Here is a 13,998-nt window from a genome sequence, read left to right as displayed (position 1 = left end):
AGCTCCCTTGCCCAGGGGGCAGTTCAAAGGGATCCCCATGCTTCCCTGTGGCCTCCTGCCCACCTGCTGCCAGGCCCTGAGCCTGCCTCATCCAGCCCTGCAGCTGCCAGTGGTTCCAGGCTTGGGTCCCCAGGGCAGGGTCAGAACAAGGACTGAAGGCTCGTCAGGACCTAGGGCAGTCTGTCACTTCCCTCTGGCTCTTGTAGGTGTGGACATCTGGCTTGGTGCTCATCTCAGCCATCCACCATGGCCTGGGGGCTGCCCAGCACCGCCAGCCTGGTGTGCGTCTGCCAGAAGCTGAACCGGGTGAAGACACTGGAGGAGCCCACCAAGGAGACATTGCTGCAGCGCCGCCTGACCACACTGGACCTGATCCTGCTGGGTGTGGGTGGCATGGTGGGCTTGGGGCTGTACATGCTCATGGGCACCGTGGCCAAGGGGATGGCAGGCCCTGCAGTGGTCGTGTCCCTTGGCGTGGCTGCCATCGCCTCCCTGCTGGTAGCCCTATGCTACACGGAGTTAGGGGTGCATGTGCCCGGCAGAGGTTCTGCCTACCTGTTCACCTACGTGTCCATGGGTGAGCTGTGGGCCTTCCTCGTTGGCTGGAACGTGCTCCTCAGGTGCCTCATTACTGGCGCCGCTGTGGCCCGTGCCTGGAGCAGCTACCTGGACTCCATCTTTAGCCACCGCATCCAGAGCTTCACCGAGGCCCATGTGGGCATCTGGCAGGTGCCCTTCCTCAGCCAGTACCCAGACTTCTGGGCTGCTGTCATCCCTCTTTTGGCTTCTACATTCATCTTCTGTGGAGCCCGTGTCTCTTCCTGGCTCACCCACACCTTCTCTGTTATCACCATGGTTGTCATCCTCTTCATCATCATCCTGGGGTTTGTCCTGGCCCATCCGCACAACTGGAGCACTGAGGAGGGCGGCTTTGCACCCTTTGGCTTCTCTGGCATCATGGCCGGTGCCGCCACCTGCTTCTATGCCTTCATGGGCTTTCATGTCGTCGCTAACTACAGTGAGGAGGCCCGGAACCCGAAGCGAGCAGTGCCTATGGCCATCACCATCTCGCTTGGCCTGGCGGCTGGTGCCTACATCCTTGTCTCCACAGTCCTCACCCTCATGGTGCCATGACACAGCCTGGACCCTGACTGGGCACTCGCTGACGCCTTCCACCAGAGAGGCTATAGCTGGGTGGGCTTCATCATGGCAGCTGGTGCAATCTGTGGTAAGGGGCCCATCTGGGCAAGGTGGGAGGGAACAGAGTGGTGGGGCCCTGCCCTAAGCCTCCAGGGCACACATCTCCATCTGGGCCTGTGCTCCCAGTCACATCCTGGGCCCAGGAAGGTGCTAATGATTAGACTCTCCACCCAGGCTTGTGGGAAGCGACCTACTCACCACTCCTCCCAGTTCTACACAGAATGTCAGTTCTTGGGATGTGCTTCCAGATCCTTCCAGGCAGAGAGACTCAGCCCTCATCAGATTCTCCGGTGGGCCTGTCACCTAAACTGGGGTGCCCAATTCCTGGGTGGTGAGGGGGAACAATCCAGCACCCACATACACTCAGGCTCACTCTCAGAGCCTAAACTCATGCCTCTGTTCTCAAGGGGCCACCCATGCCCTTGCTCCCAGCAGTTGCCCCAGGGCCTGTCCACCACACTGACCAGTCTCCCACCCTCTGTCACAGCCATGACCACTGTCCTGCTCAGGTACATCTTCTTCCTGCCACGCATGGTCTCTGCCATAGCCACCGACAGGCTCTTCTTCCAGGGGTTTGCCCGCGTGCACCCCCAGACACAGGTGCCTGTGGTGAGCCTCCTGGTGTTTGGGGTCCTCATGGCTTTCCTGGCACTGCTGCTGGACCTCCAGGCACTGGTCCAGTTCCATTCCATTGGTGCACTGCTGGACTACACCTTCGTGCCCACCAGCATCATCATTCTACGCTTCCGAAAGTCCCCTCCATCCACTTCTCAGCACCCTGGCAGCCCTGTGGGCACAGAGCAGGACTCAGCCCCTGAGCCCAGGCAACTGCGAGCAGCCCTGAGGCCCTACCTCCGCTTCCTGGGTGGGTGCAGGCCTGGAGCTGCTGTGGCTTGGGTGCTCGGTGTCCTGGTGGCCTCGGCCATCACCCTGGACTGCGTGCTGGTCTTTGGGGACTCGGCCCTGCACCTCCCTCCCTGGGGCTACACCCTGCTGCTCCTGCTCAGCTCCGCCACCTTTCTGCTCAGTCTCCTCGTCCTGGGGGCCCACCAGCAGCAGCGCCGGCAGGACACCTTTCAGGTACTTCCTCCAGCCAGCACTCACCGTGCTCTGCCCAGCCGGCTCCCTTCGCCCCTTCCTCCTCTGCAGTGGCAGGATGCACCAGGGCTGCAGGGTGGGGGAGGCCAGTGCCCCACATCCCTCTCTCTGCGTGGCAGGTGGGCCCTTATCTCCAGAATCTCCAGAGGCAGAGAAAGGCTCTGTGGACTCCCGAGAAATCAGGCCCTGGGCCAGCAGCCCTTCCCTGCAGCCCAGCCCTGCACTTGTCCCCTCAGGTTCCCATGGTGCCCCTGACTCCCGCCCTGAGCATCCTCCTCAACATCTTCCTCATGCTGCACCTGAGCTATGTGATCTGGTTGGTCTTTTCCATCTGGCTGCTGATCGGTGAGTGGGGGCCAGGCTGCGACCCTGGGGGGCTGCAGGAGGAGGGCAAGCAGGGAAGCGGGGCTGGGAACTGTCCCTCAGGCTTGTGCCACCCTTGCAGGACTCATGGTGTATTTTGGCTACGGCATCTGGCACAGCAAGGAGAACCAGCGGGAACAGCCGGGGTTGACTGTCCCACATGGCAGCCTGGAGGAGACGGTGCCAGCCCTGCATCCCCCCAGCCGGGCATCGGCCCAGAAGCCAAGCCACACGGAGCAGCCCACCAGTCTATGAGGATGACTGGGGACCTGCCCACCCTCCCACACCTCCTCGGGAAGCCAGAGGGTCTGGCAGCCCCATTTGTCCAGAGCAGCTTGGGTTTGCATACCTGCCCATGCCGGGGGGTCCTCAGGTCCTGAGGACCTCAGGACCTCAGGACCTCAGCCCAGGTGCCGAGCTTTGAGTCTTCGGGAGTGGGCCATGGCCAGCGCTGGTGTGGTAGACTCTGCTTAGCACCTTCCAGTTTATGACCAACTCCAGCTACCTGGGCAGGTGAAGTAGGGCGGGCAGGGAGGAGACTTGAGTCCCAGGGACCCACAGTAATAACTGCTCAGGCAGCCAAGTGGCCTGCTGCCATGTCCACTGTGGTGTTCCTTTTGGCACAGAGTCCTCACCTGCCCCCCAGGAACCAGATGATTGTTCCCAATCCAGAGCAAAGTGGCTGAGGTTGTGTAAGGGGGAGGCACCAGCACTGGGACAGTCCTGAGTCAGGGACACATCCAGGCCTAGGTCCTGGGGTCCTGCACTCAGGCCAGTGCCCTCTGCTCAGCTCAGAAGGGAGCTATACACACCAGGCTTAGAGGGGTCCCTGACAGGGCAGGGCCAGGCTCCCTCCCAGGCTCCCCTCATGTCCCCTCAGGGTCACGTCCAGAGAGCAGAGCCTGGACTCCAAGGAGGCCGCCTAGAAAGGGCAGTGCAGTTCCGGGTTTCCCTCAGTTTCCCAGGGCTCCCAGAGACCAGGGCATGTCCGCCTGCCCGGGATGGAGAGGCCCCCCTGCCCGGGCACACGCATCTCTCAGGCACATGCCCACATGGCCCACATGGTTCCCTGGGTGTGCACCCATGTGCAGACTGAGGTAGCAGCTGTTTCCCAGCCCAGGGCTGCCCACAGCTTCCAGCAGCCTCTCTCCCTGCCGCCCCCTCAGGTCTTTGTGACAAAGGCTTAGGATGGGACACACGCAGGCAAGTTGGTGCACAGGCAGCTGGACCTGCTCCAGGGACCTCCAGCCCACCTGGTGGCTGTGGAGCCCCAGGCTTGGGGGTCCCCAGGCCCACCCTGCACCCGCCGTGCTCTGTTTACCATAGACGCCTCCCCCTCCTGGTTCCTGTCTGTGAGGACCACACAGGAAGCTGCTGGCTTTGGCAGCTTTACTCCTCGACTCTCTGCAGCCTCAACATCACTTTGTCTGGGCCCCAAGGACAACCAGGGACACGTGACCCCACTCCAAGAACAAGGCCTCAGGGCCATGATCTCTCACCCTAGCCCTTCTGAACCCACCTCCATGGACACTGCCCTGGGGGTGAGAGGCAGCAGGGACCCCAAGGCTTTGCTGAGGCTCCAGGTGCCAGATGATTCCAGATGCTGCCCAGCCTGAGCCCCAGGCCTCCCCCACCCAGCCTGGCCCAAGTCACTCCAACAGCAAGCTGCCAGCATGGCCAAGCTCACCAGGGACCCATGAGGAGGCAGCCCCTTGTCTCCCTGGGGTAGGTACACCAAACCCTGCCCCTCCCTGGGACCCAGAGAGGGCTTGGCTCCTGCAGCCCCATCCCTCCCCTCCTGACCGTGGGACCGGGACATGGGGAAATTCTCCAGCAGGAAGGCCTCAGGCTCCCAGGAGGATTCCAGAGCCTGAACCAGGCCAGCCTGCTGGGGGCTCCATGTCCTCTGTTAGGGACTTTCTCTCCAGCCCCTGAACTCCACCTGGGGTCTAGGTCAGAGCATGGTCCTCATACAGTTGCCTCAGGCTGAGTGGGCAGCTGCCCAGACATGTTCTTAGCTGTGACTTTGGGCAGTAGTGACATGTGTCCAAATATACAGACCCAACCCCATGGCTCCCAGGAAGCCTGGTAGGCACATTCCAGGGCATTGGGCTGGTGTTACCAAGGAGACAGATGGAAGGTCCCAAAGGACCCCATACCCACCTGCTCAGCCTCTCCCCTTCCCCCCATCCCACCCCTCCACAGCCCCAGGGCTGCAACCAGGAAGGGGCTGATGCTCATCAGCTGAGCAGGTAGGGGCCCAAGACATGCCCATGCCCTTGCCTGGGTTCCTAGGGGGTCAGATCATCTGCCCCCCACACTCCTCACTCCATGGATGAGGCTTAGAGCTGGGAAGGGCCCTGCCCTGGGAACCCAGCACAGAGCAGCTGCCACAGCTCCTCCTGCCAGGCTGCCTTCTCTCTGGCCTTGGAATCTGGCTGCACAGACCCCAGTGCAGGGCAGCTGAGAGGGCAGGGGCTCTCCCTGTGAGGGGGGTGCCGGCAGGGGGAGGAGGGCTGGGAGCCAGGCAGGGCTGGAGGCGACCACAGCCAGTGTGGTGGACAACTGGAAAGCAGGGAGCTGCTGGGAATGCTGGAGACGGAGTCTGGGAGAGCGTCTCCAGCCCCAACCCCAGCCGGAGCCCCACTGGACCAGGGCCCTGCATCTGTTCCCTGCAGTCTGTACACGAAACTGGCTTCTGTGGTCCCCAGGTAGCACCTGCCGAGGCTGGAGTGGGGGAGGGACAGTCTGCCTGGGAGCTGAAGGGTGGAATTCTCCCCCCACCCCTGCCCTGGTCCTACCATGGCTTCATCCATGAAGCCCCAAGTTTGGGTCCCCACTCTTGCTAGCCCCCAATCCCCATCCCTCAACCCCCAACCAGCAGAGAAAGGCTACAGGCCTCAGGAATGGGCCAGCGAGTGGTGCCAGGCCCGTCTGGTGATGGTGTCCATCTCCCAGCAGCAGCAGTGGGGACAGGTGCTGGGCCCCCTCTAAGGCACTTGGGCAGCTGCACGTGGGGGTGGGGAAGCCACCTGTCTGCTCAGGGCTGGCAGTCCCCTTTCAGGATTTTACCTGCAGATGAGGACAGCAGGATGGGGCTCCAGCCACCATTCTCCAAAGTGTAGCCCAGGGTCAGGCAGGCCCGCAGCCCCCTCCTCATGCTTGGTCCTCCAGTAGAAATGGGCTTCTCCATCCACGTACAACAGCAGCAGGTCACAGAAGGGGGTGATCCGGGAGAGGCAGGGCAGACCCATGGCCTGGTCCCAACCTGCCATCCCACTGCCTCCCCAACCCTCACCCAGAGACTCACTGTCAGCACAAAGGGCTCTGGTGGTCACCCGAGGGGCACGTGTTTGCCTGCAGCCAGAGGGAGCCATGTTGGCCAGACTCACCACACCCAACCGAGCCTCTCCAGACCCCAGAGTGAGGGTTGTGGGGATGAGCCCGAACTTCCCTGCCTGAGAGAGACCTAGGCTGAGCCTGTCTGCCTGTGGCTGTCCCCCTCTCCTGCCCCTCACCACTGCCTGCCCCCACCTACCCCAGCCTGACCCCTACCTGCCCAGTGACGAGGATGTTGAAGCAGATCCCGTAGAGCTGAGCAGGCTCTGGGCCTCCATCCCTGAAATCTCCCACCAGTGACCGGCTGTCCTGGGGCAGGAGAGAGTCCAGTGGCTGCTCTGCCCACACCTGGGTGGCCTGGCCCTCACAGGCCTCATCTTACTCATCCACTGACTCCATCCACCCCAGCCTGAGTCCTGGGTCTCAGCCCTTTATCAGTGCTGAGGACACAGGGGACAAGCAAGCTGGGACCTGCCTCTCACAAGCTCCCTGCCTGCTGGGGATGGGGACAGAAGGGTCCCTAAACAGACACTGGCAGTGGGGGGGGAGGTGGGGCAGGCCCGGGCCTGTGGTGTCCAGAGAGGGGCACTCACTCTCCCCCAGGAACCAGGGAAGACTTCTTGCTGGGAACCCCTCAGGCTGGATTCCCAGGGCTCAGGAAGGAGCTCTAGGCAGAGACAGAGGGCGGGGAGAGCGCAGAGGTGAGGGGAGCAGGGCGTGGGCGGGTCCAGCCCCAGATGGTTGCAAAGGACTGGGGAGGCCAGTGAAGCAAGGCCAGGAGGGTCCAGCGGCCAGTGTCACAGGACGTCACCTCCATGCCTGGTGGCTGTGTGCATGTATGCATGAGGGTGACAAGGTGACACAAAGTGGCAGAAGGATGAGACAGGTCTGCTTAGGAGACAAAGACATGACAGTACTTACAATGTAAGTGCCTTGAGTGAATCCTGGATTGGAAAATAAAAAGACTGAGAACTATTATTGGCACAGCTGGGGAAATCTAAACATTCAATTTATCTGCCAATGTTACATTCCCTGAGTGTAACAAGAGGACAGCGATCACCCAGGGAAGGTCCTCATTCTCAAGACAGCGTTGAGAGGGGTGAGTGTCCAGATATCTGCCACTTACTTTCCAACAGTTTGCTGTGAAATCCATCTAAACATACCCGGTTCTTTACAGAGGGAGAGAGAAAGGAAACAGGGCAGAATGTTAAAAAACAAAAAAACAAAACAAAACACCTGGAGAATCCAGATGAAGGCTATAATGGGTTTTCACAGTACTGATCCTTGAAGTTTTCTGGAGATTCTTGTAATTTTTAGATAAAACCTTAAGGGAAAAGTAAAAAGAAAGCCCTGGTGCCATGGAGGGAGGTGCTGGAGGCAGGGCGGAGTGGAGGAGGGGCTGGGGTGAGGGGTCTCAGCTGCAGCAGGGTGTGGGGACAGATGGGGTGGAGGCCAAAGGGCTCAGGAGGGAGGCTGGATGGAGCCTGTGCTGGGGGACCTGGAGCTGAGACCCCTCCTGCCCTGGGACCCCCTCACACACACAGCAGAGTGTCCAGAGGGATGGGTCAGGCTGTGGTCTGTCCCGGCTGCCACAGGAGGACAGGTTGGGGAGGACCTGGCTGAGGAGCAGCGGGCGGGCAGTGGGGCCACACCTGAAGTTGGAGCTCCTCTCCTGCAGCTGGAAGGAGTCATGGGGCTGGGAGTCTGAGCCCCCGACATCCAGGTCACAATCCCAGCGGACGTGGATGCCACAGCACCGCCCTGCACACAGCGCATCACTGCTCTGCCAGCACGCGAGCCCTTGAGCCCTCTGAGAACCCTGCCCCCCATGAGCCCACCAGCAATGCCAGGTCCTCAAAGACCCCTCCACCTGTGGCCACGAGGTCCCTGATGCAGAATACAGGACAGCAGAGGCTGAAGCGTGGGTTGTAGTGGTAGCAGTTGAAATAGGTGGTGTCCCAGGTCTCCAAGGCAGTGGACCTGAGAGGGGGTGGGGCTGAGGAGTCAGGCCAGGAGGGGACAAGGAGGATCTGGGGCCAGCCAGGACCCACTGTGCTCACTTGGAGAAGTTGAACTTGCTGAAGGTGACAGTGTTTTTGATGAACAGCGTGAAGGACTCAGCCTGGACCAGCAGGGGCTTCCTGCAGGTGGGGGAGGTAAGGGGTCCTGCGACCCTGCCCTGGGTGTCCGACACTTACACAGACTCAGTTTCACTCTCCATGGGGCACCAGCTCCAGATCTCACGTCCTGTGGGTCCCATTGAAGATCACACACTGGCACATTTTTGTGCCTTGAAAACGCAAGACAAAGTCCAGGCCTGCAATCCCCACAGGGCCTGGGACGGGAGTGGACAGGGGGCTGCTGGCAGAAAGAAGAGATGCAGAGGCACCACCAGGCCTGGATGAGGGAGCCACCCAGGGTCCCAGCCCAGCCCCCTGAACCCCCATCCCAGTGGAGGCGCTGGAAGACAGGCCCACAGTGACCATGGCTGTGCATCCCCGTCTCCCCTTCAGGACATTCCTTGTCACCCAGCAGGTCCCCAGTGAGATGGAGGGGCTGAGGTGGTGAGAGAGCAGAGCTGTCCAGGCCCAGGAGGTGTCTCCCCTGAGTGACCCAGCCCTGCAGTCCACGGGGACACAACCCTCCCCTGCTTAGCCCCCAGGTTCCCTGAGTTTGGGGCACATGGGAAACCTGGAGGGTGCAGATAAAAGGAGGTGGTCAGAGGGGGAGGGCGAACAGCCCCCCAGCCAGATAGGGATGCAGCGCTGTCTCCCAAGGGAGAGTGAGACTCTTTCCCTCCTGACAGCTCTGTCCCTGGGGGAGCAGAAGTGACTCCTCCAGGCCCAGCTCCTCTGGTCCAATTCAGACGACAGAATAGGGAAGGTGGTGGGATTCTGGGAGGGTGAGCCAGGCCAGGGTGGATGTGCTGGGTGTGGCACACAAAGGGCGGGACCCTCCTCAGAGCCTCTAGGGAAGTGGACCCCACACACTGGCCAAGGGACCACAGGCCAGTCCCTTCCTGGCTTGTTCCACTGTAAATAGGGACGTCAGTGCCTGCACAGGGTCACAGAGTTCTGGGCATCAGCCAGAAGGGGGCGGGGCTGAGCTCTCTGGGAGTCCCAGACCCCGGAGAGGAAGTGCCCTCAAGCATTGGGCACTGGCACAGATATGGCTCTGCCAGGCGGTGGGTGGATGCCGCTGTCCAGGGCCCCTGGCTCAGGGGCAGCAGGAGGAACACAGCACCAGGGTGGCAGGAAGGGCTGGGGAGAAGCCAAAGGAGATGCTGCGACTTTGTGGGGGTGGGACTGTGAGAAGTGGGCAGGGACAGCATGGGGCCACCTGCTCTGCCTTGCTGTCCCTACCTATGTCCTGAGTCTGCCCCTCCTCTCCACCCGGGCTGGGCCACCATCTCCTCCAATCAGACCCCATGGTGACCAGCACGGGCCCCACCTCTGCCCCCATCCACCTCCCTCCAGCAGGCCACGTGGTCCATCCCAATGCACAGACGGTCGCCCGCCCCTCCCCTGGGCCCGTCTGTGGCTCCGCTGCTGCTGGATCCACTTCAGCTCCTGAGATGAGCTCACAGGCCCTGTGATCCAGGAGGACACCCTTCCTGGTCCAGTCCAAACCTAGGGACAACCCCACTCAGTGCAGGGAGCCTCCAAGGGGCCTCATCTCACACAGCTCAGGGCCTTTGTCCACGTAGCCCCCTCTGCCTGGACATCCTCAAGATCCCCCTCCAGCCTCACACCCTGCAGGAAACCCTTCCCAATGCCCCGGGTCACCTGACGTGCCTCCCTGGGTCTCCCAGCTGTAGCTTCTGTCCCCATCGTAGGACCGGCCGCCTTAGCTGCGCTGTCAATGCAGGAGCTCTGTGAGGTGGGGACAGTGGAGTTTTGCAAGCCTGGTCTGGGAAAGGTTTGACAGGTGTTCGCTGGAGGCTGTGACACTACAAGGACACAGTGCATGTGCTGGGAGGGACCAGACAACCAGGCCCCTGAGAGGAGCTGGCAGGAACTCTGCTATTCTCAGGAAGCCGGCTTGTCAGATCTGGTGGATTACCCAGCCCCAGCAGTTTTGAGGGAAGGGCCAGAAGCCCGGAGAGGAGCAAAGAGGATCACACGGATTCCAGAAAACACACAGCCATGGCCCCAGCACAATTTCAGGACAGTCTACAAACCGAACATTAACCAGACGTCTCTGAACATTTAGAAAGGGAAGGACGTCGTGTGTGTTTCTGAACGTCAGCACATCCTCTGTGCACGTGCCTCACCTCATTGTGGACGGGGCCAACCAGGCACATGTGGCACCCTAGCCACTGTGGTGGGACCAATGACCAGGACTCAGGGGACAGGGGCCACACAGTTACCCTCCAGCCCAGCAAGTGATTCAGTGTTGGTCAGAAAGATATCGCTGTGGAAGTAGGCTTCCAGGGCTGGGTCTGGGTCCCAACTGTTCACACAAAATCCACAACTGGGCAACTGGGCATGTAAAAGTGGTTAAGATGGTAAATTTTACATTACACATATTTTATGGAAATAAAAATATTGGGAAAAATATCCACAGCTGGGGAGGACAGCGAGTGTGATCTGTGAGAGTCACTAGGCACCTGGGACGTCCCCAGGTGAGAGGAAAAGGTGGGATTTGGAGGAAGAGTCTGCGTTTCCACATGAACAAGCAAGAAGAGGGTGGCCCACTCTAGCTTGACCACACTTGTCGAGAAAAATATCCAGAGATCATAAGTGACCCTGTGCTCCGCATAAGGAATGTGCTATGTTTGCCAAAAAAAATGGAAGCTGCCCTGGGACACATTAACAGAGGCTAGGCATAGAGAAGGGGAGGTGATCTTCCAGCTTGGCTCTTGCTAACGGAGCCCACCTAAGCATTGTGCCCGGTTCTGGGGGTTACACTGACAACCTGGAGAGTGCCCAGAGGAGGGGCCAGGGTGGGGAGGGGCCTGGAAACACACAGAAAACAGCAGTGGAAGGATCTGGAAGCAGACTGCTCTGAGGTGCAGACTCCCGACCCCCACACACTGGAGGCCTTGGGTCAGTGACTCAGCCTGGCTGAGCCTCAGTCTTCTCCTCTTCAATGGGGCCTGCAGTAATTCCTGCCAGGCAGGGTGCTTGGGAGACGAAATGAAATGATTCAGGAAAGGTCTCAGCTCAGAGCCTGGGCTACAGCAGCACATGCTGAGCCTCAAGCACCTGGGAAGGAGAAGGGGGGACACGGCTGTGACCCAGGGCTGGTGGAGGAACCAGGGACCCACTGAGAGGCTCCCAGGCAGCCTGACCTCTGGGCATCTGCTCTGAGCTTGTTCTGGTGTCACAAGGAAATTGGTCACCAAGAAGAGCACATTCTCTCCCTGGAAGGCAGGGGTCAGGGTTGGCCCTGCTTGGTTCCTCGATGGGAGAGGCCAGAGGCTGGCATCTGGGTTTGGGAGGGAAGGGGTCCTGTCCCATCGAGTCATTGATCCTGTGCCCCAGGACAACCCTGTGCCTCCAGTGAGGCAAGTTGAGGCTGAGACAGGAGGCTGGCTGGGTTTCCAGCCATTTCTGAGCCCCTGTCTGCCTCTTTGGGGCAAGTATTTTTCTTTATTCACTCTCATTTGCTCAACCAGAATTCTCCATGAACCTACTGCTCTAGGCACTGAGGATCCAGAGCTAAATGGGGCCGGGTGCCCACCCAGGCTAGTGGGGAGGTGGACCCCTCATTGCATGCATGACTGGGGGCCAGGGGAGCAGGTGGTGAGCTCTGCCTGGGAAAAGGCAGGGGCTGTGGGGAAGGGTGGTTGGCACCATGTGCTGCCCATGACAGCTCTGCACATGTAGGGGGACGCACATGCAGGAAGGGAGGGGAGGGCTGGGCAGAGGGCAGCTGGGGGCAGCGGTCAGGATCTGCAGGGACTAGGTGGCCACCATCACGGAAGGGAGCCTCCAAGGGTGGCAAGCAATGGCTGGCAGGTCTGATGGTGTCACCTGTGAAAGTTCAGCCTGGCTGCTGCATGAGCTCACCTGGGACCCACAGGAAGACCACAGGGACAACGGAGGCAGCAGGGAAACTGTCACAGATGGAATGGATGGGAGGGAGGGAGGGGGAGGTGTCAAGCCAGGTCCAGCGTTGGCCCTGGGGACATCATGGCCTCATTGGATGAAAAGAGCACCCCCTGGGGAGAGGGAGAGGGTTCCTTTGGACAAGGCGGGTGTGCACCAGGAGGTGGCTATGCTGGGGCAGGTGTCCCTGGGGTACAGTGTGGGCATCAGCAGAACAGAGGAAATGGGGGCTGTGGAAGATCTGGGTGGAGGGAGGAGGCCCGGAAGGCAGCGTGGGGTGAGCAGAGGGGGAGCCAGCCCACAAGACAAAGGGCAGGGAGGGAGCATTCAGGAGCTCCAGGCCCTGCCCCCTGCCCCCACCCCTCCCTCTAGTTCAAGGCTGGAGCCCTCAGACCCTCCATTCTTCCAGATTCCCCTTTGTAAATGCAGTCCCTCTGGCCCGGCTCCCTGACTCCTCCCCCTGTCCACCTGGAAACCTCTTACACATCCCTGAGAACCTGTCCAGGGCCACTCCTCGTTCAGGCCCTTCCTGAGCCTGGCCCTGTGACAGCGCCAGCACCCCCTCTGGCATCACATCCCCTCTTGCACACACTCGCTGCAGGGGTGGGGTCAGAGGTGTGAGCGCCTGGCAGCAGCACCCACACACCCACTTGTGGTGGCTTCACGAAGTCATCATGTCCCATCTCCTTTTCTGGGTCACAGAAACCCCTTTGAGTTTCATGATGACAGAAACCTGAGGATCCAGGGAGTGCTCCTGGTACCCTTTTTTGGCAAGGAGGGCCCACCTTGGGAGGAGGCGATGGGCAGTGTGGCACATCCACTGCACAGGGTGACCAGCAGTAGAGCTGGCCCCACCCACTCAGCCCCTACACATCCTATAGGCTCCCAGCACAGCCTTCAGGCCCTGCCTCTTCTCCAGCCTCATTTCCACCCAAACACCCTGCACAGACCAGACATTGCAGCCACACATCGGAGAGCCATGTGCTCAGACTGAGCTGCCCACCTCCTCCCTCACCAGCCATCCCCCTCCCCTGCCCCAGCCACACCATCTCCTCCTCAAAGGCTCCCCTGACCCAGCACAGCTGGTGGCCTTTCTCAGGGACCTCAGAGCTGCAGCTCTCACAGGGGTCAGGGACTACCTCCTGCCCTTCCTGGGCCTCCTGGGCAGGGCAAGACCATCCTGCTCTGCACCCAGAGCCCAACACATGGCTGGGGACAAGGCCCAAGAAAGGAGGTAAGTGGCCACACAGGGGGACACAAGCATATGGCTCGCTCTTGTCCCTGCTGGCCTCTAGAGAGACAGAGAGCCTTCCTTCTGCCCCTCCCCTGTTCCAACATGCCCCCTCCACCACCACCAGCCCGGTCCCTGAAGAGTCAGACCCCCAACCCTCAGCCCAGCAGGACCAGTCAGGGTCCCTACAGCCAACCCACCCAGGAGCCATTCTCTCACCCACCACGCAGACCAGGACCCCGAGCTGCAGCAGCTTCTGCAGGGCGTCCACCCGCCACTTCCTGGTCATCCCTTACTTCTCAATTTTGTAATCCAGAAGACCCCAGCCTGTCCTGATCCGTGGGGAGCCCCTGCTCTCAGCTCCTGCTGGCTCCTGGGAGCAGGAGTCAGCACAGCAGCTGCAGCCTCAGCTGAATAGGAGGCAAAGCAGGGTCCCAGGCCAGGCCAGGCCAGCAGCCATTAAAAGGACACTTCCACTGGGGGCAGGATCCAGCCCCACCCCAGCCCTGGGCTCAGCCTCAACCCCCAGTTGCCCTGGGCCTCCCTTCCTTCCCAACCTCCCTCTGCTCGGCCCTGGGGCACAGACAGGAGCAGCCCCTCTCCCCTGCCCTTTCGCCTCACTTCCTCAAGGGTGACAGGGTTATAGGTACTTTGAGAGGGTGCCATGGTGATGGCAGAGCCCAGAGGAGGGGCCAAGGAAAGCTTCAGGAAGAA

The 13,998-nt window shown here is 60.7% G+C and overlaps 1 protein-coding gene and 1 pseudogene across 1 annotated transcript; one reads left to right on the top strand and one right to left on the bottom strand.

The window, feature by feature from the left end:
* Positions 1-246: 246 nt before the first annotated feature.
* LOC100147357 (cationic amino acid transporter 4-like) lies at positions 247-2,916 on the top strand. The gene is given in 4 exon segments (XM_023648055.1): positions 247-1,228; positions 1,688-2,280; positions 2,535-2,643; positions 2,744-2,916. Coding segments are annotated over 4 exon segments (1,857 nt in total).
* A 2,087-nt stretch (positions 2,917-5,003) lies between these two features.
* Positions 5,004-13,950, bottom strand: LOC100146461 (P2X purinoceptor 6-like; annotated as a pseudogene).
* Positions 13,951-13,998: the final 48 nt, after the last annotated feature.

The sequence above is a fragment of the Equus caballus genome, chromosome 8, assembly GCF_041296265.1.
Source record: "Equus caballus isolate H_3958 breed thoroughbred chromosome 8, TB-T2T, whole genome shotgun sequence".
Lineage (NCBI taxonomy): Eukaryota > Metazoa > Chordata > Mammalia > Perissodactyla > Equidae > Equus > Equus caballus.
This window is presented reverse-complemented; position numbering and strand designations above follow the sequence as displayed.